Source organism: Palaemon carinicauda, chromosome 31, assembly GCF_036898095.1.
Source record: "Palaemon carinicauda isolate YSFRI2023 chromosome 31, ASM3689809v2, whole genome shotgun sequence".
In the NCBI taxonomy this organism is placed as follows: Eukaryota; Metazoa; Arthropoda; class Malacostraca; order Decapoda; family Palaemonidae; genus Palaemon; species Palaemon carinicauda.
Window position 1 is genome coordinate 11,181,775 of NC_090755.1, and position 13,082 is coordinate 11,194,856.

General features: G+C 47.6%; 1 protein-coding gene across 1 annotated transcript in view; it reads right to left on the reverse strand.

The window, feature by feature from the left end:
- Dlip2 (Dorsal interacting protein 2) overlaps window positions 1–13,082 on the reverse strand; it is a 50,234-nt gene that overhangs the window by 17,328 nt on the left and 19,824 nt on the right. Inside the window, exon 4 of the mRNA XM_068354819.1 lies at window positions 7,318–7,701. Coding sequence (XP_068210920.1) covers window positions 7,318–7,701 — 384 coding nt within the window. The remainder of the gene's footprint in view (window positions 1–7,317; window positions 7,702–13,082) is intronic.

Genomic DNA, 13,082 nt, shown 5'->3' on the forward strand with positions numbered 1-13,082 from the left:
CAAAATCAAACCATTGTTCTCTAGTCTTGGGTAGTGCTATAGCCTCTGTACCATGGCCTTCCACTGTCTTGGGTTAGAGTTCTCTTGCTTGAGGGTACACTCAGGCACACTGTTGTATCTACTTTCTCTTTCTCTTGTTTTGTTGAATTTTTTATTGTTTATATAGGAAATATTTATTTAAATGTTGTTACTACAGGTATTCTTAAAATATTTTATTTTTCCTTGTTTCCTTTCCTCACTGAGCTATTTTCCCTGTTGGGGCCCCTGGGCTTATAGCATCCTGCTTTTCCAACTAGGGTTGTAGCTTAGCATTTAATAATAATAATAATAATAACAGGAAGTCAGCAATCTGGGTTACAGTGGTACTGGTTGAGGAAACTGCATTGGCCTTGCACCAGCTTCGGAAGACTTCCCATTTAGATTGATAGACTCTGAGAGTGGATGTCCTCCTTGCTCTGGCAATCGCTCTGGCTGCCTCCTTCGAAAAGCCTCTAGCTCTTGAGAGTCTTTCGATAGTCTGAAGGCAGTCAGACGAAGAGCGTGGAGGTTTGGGTGTACCTTCTTTACGTGAGGTTGACGCAGAAGGTCCACTCTTAGAGGGAGAGTCCTGGGAACGTCGACCAGCCATTGCAGTACCTCTGTGAACCATTCTCTCGCGGGCCAGAGGGGAGCAACCAACGTCAGCCGTGTCCCTTTGTGAGAGGCGAACTTCTGAAGTACCCTGTTGACAATCTTGAACGGCGGGAATGCATACAGGTCGAGATGGGACCAATCCAGCAGAAAGGCATCCACGTGAACTGCTGCTGGGTCTGGAATCGGAGAACAATACAATGGGAGCCGCTTGGTCATCGAGGTAGCGAACAGATCTATGGTTGGCTGACCCCACAGGGTCCAAAGTCTGCTGCAAACATTCTTGTGAAGGGTCCACTCTGTGGGGATGACCTGACCCTTCCGGCTGAGGCGATCTGCCATGACATTCATATCGCCCTGAATGAACCTCGTTACCAGCGTGAGCCTTCGATCTTTTGACCAAATGAGGAGGTCCCTTGCGATCTCGAACAACTTCCTCGAATGAGTCCCCCCCTGCTTGGAGATGTAAGCCAAGGCTGTGGTGTTGTCGGAGTTCACCTCCACCACCTTGTTTAGCTGGAGGGACTTGAAGTTTATTAAGGCCAGATGAACCGCCAACAACTCCTTGCAATTGATGTGAAGTGTCCTTTGCTCCTGATTCCATGTTCCCGAGCATTCCTGTCCGTCCAATGTCGCACCCCAGCCCGAGTCTGATGCGTCCGAGAAGAGACGGTGGTCGGGGGTCTGAACAGCTAACGAAAGACCTTCCTTGAGAAGAATGCTGTTCTTCCACCACGTTAGAGTAGACCTCATCTCTTCGGAAACAGGAACTGAGACCGTCTCTAGCGTCATGTCCTTTATCCAGTGAGCAGCAAGATGATACTGAAGGGGGCGGAGGTGGAGTCTCCCTAACTCGATGAACATGGCCAGCGATGAAAGTGTCCCTGTTAGACTCATCCACTGCCTGACTGAGCATCGGTTCCTTCTCAGTATGCTCAGGATGCACTCTAGGGCTTGGTTGATCCTTGGGGCCGACGGAAAAGCCCGAAAAGCTCGACTCTGAATCTCCATACCCAGGTAAACAATGGTCTGGGATGGGACGAGCTGGGACTTCTCTAAATTGACCAGGAGGCCCAGTTCCTTGGTCAGATCCATAGTCCATCTGAGATTCTCCAGACAGCGACGACTTGTGGGAGCTCTTAAAAGCCAGTCGTCTAAATAGAGGGAGGCTCTGATGTCTGCCAAGTGAAGGAATTTCGCAATATTCCTCATCAGTCTCGTAAACACAAGAGGTGCCGTGCTTAGGCCAAAGCACAGGGCTTGGAACTGGTACACAACCTTTCCAAAGACGAATCTTAGGAAAGGTTGGGAGTCTGGATGGATGGGGACGTGAAAGTATGCGTCTTTCAGGTCTAACGAGACCATCCAGTCCTCCTGCCTGACCGCTGCTAGGACCGACTTCGTCATCTCCATCGTGAACGTCTGCTTGGTGACATAAGCATTGAGAGCACTGACGTCCAGCACCGGTCTCCAACCTCCTGTCTTCTTGGCTACAAGGAAGAGACGGTTGTAAAAGCCCGGGGATTGATGATCCCGGACTATGACCACTGCTTCCTTTTGTAGCAAGAGCGACACCTCTTGTTGCAACGCTAGCCTCTTGTCCTTCTCCTTGTAGTTGGGAGAGAGGTTGATGGGAGATGTAGTTAGAGGGGGATTGAGGCAGAACGGAATTCTGTATCCCTCCCTTAGCCACTTCACAGACTGAGCATCTGCACCTCTGCTCTCCCAAGCTTGCCAGAAGGTCTTGAGTCTGGCTCCTACTGCTGTCTGGAGAGGAAGGCAGTCAAAACTTGCCTTTTGCGGACTTGGAACCCTTCTTGGACTTGCCACGGTGACTGTCTGCACGGGTACCTCCTCTGCTGGAGGTTCTGCCACGAAAGGGCGGGATGAACCTAGAAGCAGGTGTATCAGCTGCTAAAGGGCGGAAGGGTCTAGGCACGGAAGGTAAGGTTTTAGCCTTACGTGCAGAAGAAGCCATGAGGTCATGCGTATCCTTCTGGATAAGAGAGGCAGCCATCCCCTTAATCAACTCCTCCGGAAACAAACACTTGGAGAGAGGAGCAAACAGCAGCTCTGACTTCTGGCAAGGAGTGATACCAGCAGATAAGAAGGAGCACAGATGTTCTCTCTTCTTGAGGACCCCTGATACATATGAAGCCGCAAGTTCACCAGACCCATCCCGTATTGCCTTGTCCATGCTGGACATGATCAGCATGGCCGAGTCCTTGTCAGAAGGGGAAGTCTTCCTGCTTAAGGCTCCCAAACACCAATCGAGGAAGTTGAATATCTCGAAGGCACGAAAGACTCCCTTCAACATATGATCAAGATCAGAAAGTGACCAGCAGATCTTCGAACGTCTCATAGCCAACCTGCGGGGAGAGTCAACCAGACTTGAGAAGTCGGCCTGGGCAGAGGCAGGAACCCCCAAGCCAGGTTCCTCTCCCGTGGCATACCAGACGCTCGACTTAGAAGCCAGCTTAAGAGGAGGAAACACAAAAGAGGTCCTTCCCAGTTGCTTCTTGGAATGCAACCAGTCCCCCATAACCCTCAAAGCTCTCCTTGATGATCTGGCGAGAACAAGCTTGGTGAAGGCAGGCGCAGCAGACTGCATGCCCATAGCAAACTCGGAGGGCGGAGAACGAGGGGTTGCAGACACAAAGTGTTCAGGATACAATTCTCTGAACAAAGCAAGGACTTTGCGAAAGTCTAAGGAGGGTGGCGAAGACTTGGGTCCTTCAACATCAGAGTGAGGATCATCCAGATGAGCAGCTTCATCCTCCGATACATCCTCATCCGAAAGTTGAGTTGTGAGTGGCAAAGGCAGAGCAGCAAGCTGAGCGGCTGAATCCTGCAGAACGGGTGCATGCGTACCTGCGGATCCATCATCCTGCCTCTGCTGGACAGACTGTGAGCTGGCAACAACAAAAGCAGAGGGCCGGTGTGTGGGAGGGTCTGCGGTGGGCTGAGGAGCATGCGGTATGGTATGCAGAGCATGAGGTAAGGCATGCGGCTCATGCTGCATGGAATGCGGCTCATGCTGCATGGTATGCGGCTCATGCTACATGGTATGCGGAGCATGCTGTAAGGTCTGCAGAGCATGCTGCATGGGCTGAGGAGAATGCCGCATAGTGCTGGAACCCGGCAACTCCTGATGCGGCAGCTCACGCATGTTAGCAGATGGTGCAGCAAGAACATGTGTCTGGCAGTGAGGACTGCGCATCGGTGGAGGAGCTCTCACAGGTGGGGTGTGGAAGCAGGCAGCCGCAGTATCAGCTGAGCGCACAACCTCTGCGGGTTGTAGGTTAACAGGAGAGGTGTTAACCTTCTCGGCATGATACTCCTGCATAAAAGCCGCAAGCTGAGACTGCATAGTCTGCAGCATGGACCACTTAGGGTCTACTGTGGCTGGAGCAACAACAGACGGAGCAGAGGCCTGTTGAGGGACCACTCTACCTCTCTTGGGAGGTGTGCAGTCATCAGATGACTGTGGCGAGTCCGAACTGACCCAGTGGCTACACCTGGGCCGTTGGACTAGCTCGGAAGGGACCTTGCGTTTGAGCGGTCGTGAGACCTTAGTCCACCGTTTCCTCCTGGAAACCTCTTCCACAGACGAGGAATGTAAGGGCTCATTCGTCTGGGAGTGGAAGGGACGATCCTTAGCAGATGCGTCCGCAACCACTGAGGATACATCCGTGCGCCGATCAAGGCCTGCCGAACCCTTTGGTCCTTCGACATTGCTTCTCCCCTGGGCTTGGGAGCTTGCAAGAGGTCCCGGACTGGGAGGACGACTGGCACGCACAGATGTACCCTCATGCGCAACACTGACACTGACACTATGCACAGCACTAGCACTAACACTTCCCACTGCACTCTTCGCTTTCAGCTCTCTGACATCTGCCAAGAGCTGATTGCGGTCACTAACCAACGACTCCACCTTATCACCGAGAGCCTGAATGGCACGCAACATATCAGCCATTGCAGGCTGAGCACTCGTAGCAGGTTCGGGAGTCACCACCACAGGGGAAGGAAAAGGTTGAGGGGCATGGGGAGAGGAAAAATCCACAGAGCGAGAAGAACTCCTCCTATCTCTCTCCTTCTCTAACCTACGTGTATATCTGAGGAATTCATTAAAATCGAATTCCGAAAGCCCATCACATTCCCCACATCGATCTTCCAATTGACAGGATTTTCCCCTACAATTGGAACATACGGTGTGAGGATCTATAGAGGCCTTCGGAAGACGCCTATTACAAGTCCTAACACTACACTGCCTGTATTTAGGAACTTGGGAATGGTCAGACATCTTGAATTTTAGAGGTAGTCAAGGGGGAATTCCAAAATAAAGCAAAGATCGTTAACCAATGAATCAAATTAATTCCAAAAGCTTGCTAAGCTAAGGATAAAGCTTCCTGTACAGCGAAGGCTAAATTTCAGAGCAAATACATCACCAAAACGTGAACAAAAGACTCCAAAATCAACAGCGTATCCATGTAGGTCTTGCCGGCGGCACGACAGAGGAAAAATTGAGGTCTTGTTGACAAGAAGTACTTGAGTACCTGACCACAGATGGCGCTGTTGTGTACACCCCCACCTGTATAGCGATCGCTGGCGTATCCCGACCGTAGATTTCTGTCGGGCAACGGAGTTGACAGCTACATGATCATCGGGTAAGATTAATATTGAAAAAGGTTATTTGACTAAAGGAAAATACTAAAAGGACTAAGAAATTGAAAATTAACATGTTCCTTTAAATTAGTATTTAAAAAAACTTCAGTTTGTAAGAAGAATGAACAAAACGTTAAAATCGATTAACTCTTTCTGCAAAGTGAAACCGTGATTCTCTCTTTCTCTATCGTAACGATTGAGTGCAAACTGCGTAGCATAAATAAACCAAACGTTAGTTCATCTTTGAAAACAGCACAAAGACTATTCAAAGAATAAATTTCTTAAAATATTTTCTAAAAATATTCATCTCACCATTCTAAACAAATATAAAAGTTGAATGGGCTCAACGTTGTTTAACTTCGTTTTCCAAGTCAGTACCACCTACAAAGAATAGGCATAGGTCGCTTATAAACAAAAATATAAAATTTATCTCGGTGTTTAGTATAAATGGAAAGAGAATCGAAGAGGCCTAATAAAGGCGGGTGAGATATAAAATATATAGAGGTAAATCTATAAATATCAACAATAATTTATAGAGATAAAATAATTACTAAAAGCCTTTAACACACTTCCGTACACTGAGGGAAGGGTCGGCCATCTTTTCTCTATGGAAAATCCAGAGAGAGATTAAAAAAGCAAGGATAAAAAATTTTTCTCTCCTTTCAAAAGAATTTATTTTGAAGATCGTATTGCTTGAGAATAATCCAACACGGCGAAAGCCATAAAACCATGAACAAGTACTTCACCAATCAGTAGAAACTTGAGGTTAAGCGCGAGCGGAACCAATGCTGTCACTAACCGACAGAGAAGAATTGAACTTGTGGAGAAGTACTGTATATGCGGTATCTGGCCGATAGTCGGTGCTGCTGGTCACACCCAGCAACCTTCATGGCGATCGCTCGCAAGTTTTTGGAATCTGTCGACCGTCGGAGACGTAAGCCATATATATATTCACCGGCTAAGTTTAATATTTAAAATGAAGGGGCATAACGTCAAATAAACGCAGGGCAGATGAATTAAGACGGGGAAAAGTTACAGATACATTATAACTTTAAAAGTATAGAATCCATAGTAAAAATATTATACTGTACTGTATAAGCGACTTGTACACTCGACCCTCCTTACTGCAAGTCTTGCGACTGATCCCCTCCTACGGATAATCATCATCATCTCCTCCTACGCCTATTGACCCAAAGGGCCTAGGTTAGATTTCGCCAGTCGTCTCTATCTTGAGCTAATTCATCTTCTCTTTCCATGATTGACTAAATCCATAGAGGATTCATTGGCTAGACACTGTACATCAAAGGATAGCCAGTTCCTTGTGATGCGCAGTGCTTATCTAACAAAGGCAAGTCTAGTAAGATCAACCGCCAGGCAATAGGAGTAAAAGCCGAAGAGACAATTTGTCCATGGCCTTAAAACCAATCCGTCACCCTACTGCCAGAGAATGAGAATGTACCTTGGGATAATAGGAGACTCTAAACTACTTTTTTTTTATTGCTTATAATTGACTCGCATTTCAACTTTGAGGAGTTGTGGCCATTTTGATGGATGAAGATAATTTCCCTCCATGAGAACTGGTAAAGTATTGTGAGTTCTATCTCTTGAAAGGCTACCCCCCAAAATTGGGGGAAGTGCCTTGGTATATGTATCTCTTGAAAGACACTCACTACCACTAACTGAATCACTTAACTTACAAGGCGTAGTTAACATATGGACACCTCATGACTGATTTCTTTACATTGCATGCTACTCTCATTAATACTTAATCCACAAAAATTGCCAGGACAGAGCAAAATTTTTGCTCACAGACTAATGCATTGCTCAATCCAATTTGAATTTATATACTTCTACGCCAATTTGCTCGCATTCAGTTACCTATAAACCATGGTACTACTATAAGTCTCAAAAAAAGAAAACAATAATAGTTACTGTACACGATTTTTATACTCCCTCTCATTTCCGTCAAGAATGGAAATCATAAATGAAATCTTCAAACTGTATAAACAATCCTGAACTTACCACACGTATCTTGTATCAAGGCTTCTTCACTATCAGATCTGTAATATTCATAGTCAACTTCCTCCTTGACTTTACTGGTGCCTCCATTGTACCACCCAAGGCGAGTACAAAAATCCTTATCCTTAGGAAATGGGTTTAGTTTTGGTTTGGGCACTTGTGTAGACACTGCAAGAAGGTCCTCTTCTGGCTTCAATTCACTGTGTTCCACCTTGTGTTCTAGTTTGTTCATTAGTTCAAATTTATTCTCTTGATCATAAATCCATACTATTTCTTGCTCAACTAGGGGTTTATTCTTGTGTACTGCATCTGCCACTAATGTCTTACGACCCTTGCCTTTTTTTCTCCTCTTATTACGGTCAGATTTCAGCTCTCGATTCCCACCATCTTAAAAATAAAAAGGTTAGAAATAATTTTCCAAATACTGAGGGGAGGAAAAATTTTCAGAAAAAAAAAATCAGCTATCCAATCTAATAACTTCATTACAATTAACAGGAAAAATGTTATTTTCATTAGTAAAATAAATTTTTGAATATACTTACCCGATGATCATGTAGCTGTCAACTCTGTTGCTCGACAGAAATCTACGGTCGGGATACGCCAGCGATCGCTATACAGGTGGGGGTGTACACAACAGCGCCATCTGTGAGCAGGTACTCAAGTACTTCTTGTCAACAAGAACTCAATTTTCTCCTCGGTCCACTGGTTCTCTATGGGGAGGAAGGGCGGGTCCTTAAATTCATGATCATCGGGTAAGTATATTCAAAAATTTATTTTACTAATGAAAATAACATTTTTCAATATTAATCTTACCCGATGATCATGTAGCTGATTCACACCCAGGGTGGTGGGTGGAGACCAGCATACATGTTAACAAAGAAGCTAAGTATCCCGTATTTCATTTTATTAGTTATTCAAAAATAACAAAATAAATAAGTACCTGGTAAGGAAGACGACTTGAACCATTACTCTGCCTTTATTAAGTACGTCTTCCTTACTGAGCGTAGCGGTCCTCTTAGGATGCTGAACGACTCTTAGGTGCTGAAGTATAAAGGGCTGCAACCCATACTAAAGGACCTCATCACAACCTCTAACCTCGGCGCTTCTCAAGAAAGAATTGACCACCCGCCAAATCAACAAGGATGCGGAAGGCTTCTTAGCCGACCGTACAACCCATAAAAAGTATTCAAGAGAAAGGTTAAAAAGGTTATGGGATTATGGGAATGTAGTGGCTGAGCCCTCACCTACTACTGCACTCACTGCTACGAATGGTCCCAGGGTGTAGCAGTTCTCGTAAAGAGACTGGACATCTTTGAGATAGAATGATGCGAACACTGACTTGCTTCTCCAATAGGTTGCATCCATAACACTCTGCAGAGAACGGTTCTGTTTGAAGGCCACTGAAGTAGCCACAGCTCTCACTTCATGTGTCCTTACCTTCAGCAAAGCAAGGTCTTCTTCCTTCAGATGAGAATGTGCTTCCCTAATCAGAAGCCTGATGTAGTAAGAAACTGAGTTCTTAGACATTGGAAGAGAAGGCTTCTTGATAGCACACCATAAGGCTTCTGATTGTCCTCGTAAAGGTTTTGACCTTTTTAGATAGTACCTAAGAGCTCTAACTGGGCAAAGTACTCTCTCCAGTTCGTTCCCCACCAAGTTGGACAGGCTTGGGATCTCGAACGACTTAGGCCAAGGACGTGAAGGAAGCTCGTTTTTAGCAAAAAACTGAGCTGCAAGGAACATGTAGCCGTTTCAGATGTGAAAACTATGTTCCTGCTGAAGGCGTTGATCTCGCTTACTCTTTTAGCTGTTGCCAAGCACACGAGGAAAAGAGTTTTTAATGTGAGGTCCTTAAAAGAGGCTGATTGGAGAGGTTCAAATCTTGATGACATAAGGAACCTTAGGACCACGTCTAGATTCCAGCCTGGAGTGGACAACCGACGTTCCTTTGAGGTCTCAAAAGACCTAAGGAGGTCCTGTAGATCTTTGTTGGTGGAAAGATCCAAGCCTCTGTGGCGGAAAACCGCTGCCAACATACTTCTGTAACCCTTGATCGTAGGAGCTGAAAGGGATCTTACGTTCCTTAGATGTAACAGGAAGTCAGCAATCTGGGTTACAGTGGTACTGGTTGAGGAAACTGCATTGGCCTTGCACCAGCTTCGGAAGACTTCCCATTTAGATAGACTGATAGACTCTGAGAGTGGATGTCCTCCTTGCTCTGGCAATCGCTCTGGCTGCCTCCTTCGAAAAGCCTCTAGCTCTTGAGAGTCTTTCGATAGTCTGAAGGCAGTCAGAAGAAGAGCGTGGAGGTTTGGGTGTACCTTCTTTACGTGAGGTTGACGTAGAAGGTCCACTCTTAGAGGAAGAGTCCTGGGAATGTCGACCAGCCATTGCAGTACCTCTGTGAACCATTCTCTCGCGGGCCAGAGGGGAGCAACCAACGTCAGCCGTGTCCCTTTGTGAGAGGCGAACTTCTGAAGTACCCTGTTGACAATCTTGAACGGCGGGAATGCATACAGGTCGAGATGGGACCAATCCAGCAGAAAAGCATCCACGTGAACTGCTGCTGGGTCTGGAATCGGAGAACAATACAACGGGAGCCTCTAGGTCATCGAGGTAGCGAACAGATCTATGGTTGGCTGACCCCACAGGGCCCAAAGTCTGCTGCAAACATTCTTGTGAAGGGTCCACTCTGTGGGGATGACCTGACCCTTCCGGCTGAGGCGATCTGCCATGACATTCATATCGCCCTGAATGAACCTCGTTACCAGCGTGACCTTTCGATCTTTTGACCAGATGAGGAGGTCCCTTGCGATCTCGAACAACTTCCTCGAATGAGTCCCTCCCTGCTTGGAGATGTAAGCCAAGGCTGTGGTGTTGTCGGAGTTCACCTCCACCACCTTGTTTAGCTGGAGGGACTTGAAGTTTATCAAGGCCAGATGAACCGCCAACAACTCCTTGCAATTGATGTGAAGTGTCCTTTGCTCCTGATTCCATGTTCCCGAGCATTCCTGTCCGTCCAATGTCGCACCCCAGCCCGTGTCTGATGCGTCCGAGAAGAGACGGCGGTCGGGGTTCTGAACAGCCAAAGGTAGACCTTCCTTGAGAAGAAAGCTGTTCTTCCACCACGTTAGAGTAGACCTCATCTCTTCGGAAACAGGAACTGAGACCGTCTCTAGCGTCATGTCCTTTATCCAGTGAGCAGCTAGATGATACTGAAGGGGGCGGAGGTGGAGTCTCCCTAACTCGATGAACAGGGCCAGCGATGAAAGTGTCCCTGTTAGACTCATCCACTGCCTGACTGAGCATCGGTTCCTTCTCAGCATGCTCTGGATGCATTCTAGGGCTTGGTTGATCCTTGGGGCCGACGGAAAAGCCCGAAAAGCTCGACTCTGAATCTCCATACCCAGGTAGACAATGGTCTGGGATGGGACGAGCTGGGACTTCTCTAAATTGACCAGGAGGCCCAGTTCCTTGGTCAGATCCATAGTCCATCTGAGATTCTCCAGACAGCGACGACTTGTGGGAGCTCTTAAAAGCCAGTCGTCTGACGGAGCCGGACACAAGATCATGGTACTGCTGCACAGTCTGTGAACTGTCAACCATGGGGAAGCGAGGAAGTACAGCGACAACCCGAAACTGTCTAGACTGTCTGGGTAGTACAGACAACTCCTTATCGGGTTGCTGAGGTTGCCGCACTGCGTCACAACAAGTCACCTCTGCTGGTTGTTGAACGTCTTCCCAGTGACACACTGACTCCGTAAAAAAAAATCCTCTATCAAGGACTAAGCTTGGACTGCCTGTCTTGCAACAAAGCTCAAGGTCTATGGGAGCAGGTGTGGCAACAGACGGGGTTAGCGACTGAAGCGGAACCATTTACCTTCCCTGGAAGCATGTTATGCTTAAATAAAAGTCCATAGGAGGCTAAGCAGCTTAAGGCTCCTCTCCAAATGACAGAGTCCTCAAGGGAATATCAGAAGGAGGGAGAACAGCACTTTCTCATCTACAGGAACCATATCCGAGAAAAGCTAAGTTCTCTCAGTGAGGGTTTCACTGGTGCAAAAGCAGCAGACCAGAAGGCAACGTTATGAAACTGCTTGACAGTCTGTGAACTGTCAAAAACTGAACTGTCAACCACAACAGGAGCGTGAGGACATACAGCACTGGTGTATAAGTAGCAGACCAGAAGGCAACGTCATGTAACTGCATGACATTTGTGAGTTGGCAACAACCAAAGTTGTGTGGGGAAGCCTCAACTCCTGCCTGACTAGTTTGCTGCTGGCGAGTGGCGGTAACCACAGTGTGTTGCGGAGGCTGACACACCGTGTCAAAACACGGCAGCTTGTGGTAGCTCCCGCACGGCAACGGAGTGCTCTGTGTGTGGGAGTCATCATACATCTGGCAGGGTTGACTGTGCATGGGTGGAGGAGCTCTCACAACAAGAGTGTGAGAGCAGGAAGCCATGCCGGGCGCACAACCGTGGGAGGTGTAGGCCCACGGGTGCATCGTCAACCTTCTCCGCAGTCGGAGTGTGGGAGCTGGCAACAACAAAAGCAGAGTGCTGGTGCGTGGGAGGGGCTGCGGTGGGTTGAGGAGCATGCGGTATGGTATGCAGAGCATGCTGTAAGGTATGCAGAGCATGCTGTAAGGTATGCAGAGCATGCTGTAAGGTATGCAGAGCATGCTGTAAGGAATGCAGAGCATGCTGTAAGGTATGCAGAGCATGCTGTAAGGTATGCAGAGCATGCTGTAAGGTATGCAGAGCATGCTGTAAGGTATGCAGAGCATGCTGTAAGGTATGCAGAGCATGCTGCATGGGCTGCGGAGAAAGCCGCATAGTGCTGGAACCCGGCAGCTCTACAGAACCTTCCCACTGCTGATGCGGTAGCTCACGCATGTTAGCAGATGGTGCAGCAAGAACATGCGTCTGGCAGGGTGGACTGCGCATCGGTGGTGGAGCTCTCACAGGTGGAGGGTGGGAGCAGGCAGCCGCAGTATCTGCTGAGCGCACAACCTCGGCGGGTTGTAGGTTAACAGGCTGCATTGTCAACCTTCCAGCATGATACTCCTGCATGAAGGAGCAAGCTGAGACTGTATAGTCTGCAGCATGGACCACTAGGGTCTATGAAAGACAACAACAAACGGAGCTACTGTCCGTTGTGACTGAGGGTCTAAAACAGCTGGTGCGGCAACAGACGGAGTTACTGCCTGTTGCGGTACCACCTAGCCTCTCTTAGGAGGTGTGCAGTTGTCGTACTGCAGCGAGTCCGAACTGACCCAGTGGCTACACCTAGGCCGTTGGACTTGCGCGGAAGGGACCGACTTGCACTTAAAAGCTGCAAGATTTGGTCCATGGTTTCTGCGAGAAACCTCTTCCGCAGACGAGGAATAAATGGGCTCTCTCGTCTTTGTGTGGGTGGGGTGATCACGTCGGCAACGTGTGTAGATACACCCGAAACCACAGAGGGAAACGTCTGTTCGTCGATCAAGGCCTGAGGAACCCATAAGTCCTTCGACATTACTTCTCCCCTGGGCTTGGGAGCTTGTAAGAGGTATCGGACTAGGTGAACAACTGGCACGAACAGACGAACCCTCGAACGCAACACTGTAACACTTTGCGCATATCACTTTATCACTTTTGATTTTCTGTTTGCACTTATTTCACTGAACTCGAAACTTTTAAGTGGTTTGTACCTGAAACACGCAATCCTATCCTTCATTAAAAGGTAGTAATTGCGAAAACAGTATTACAATGTAACAGAAAAACA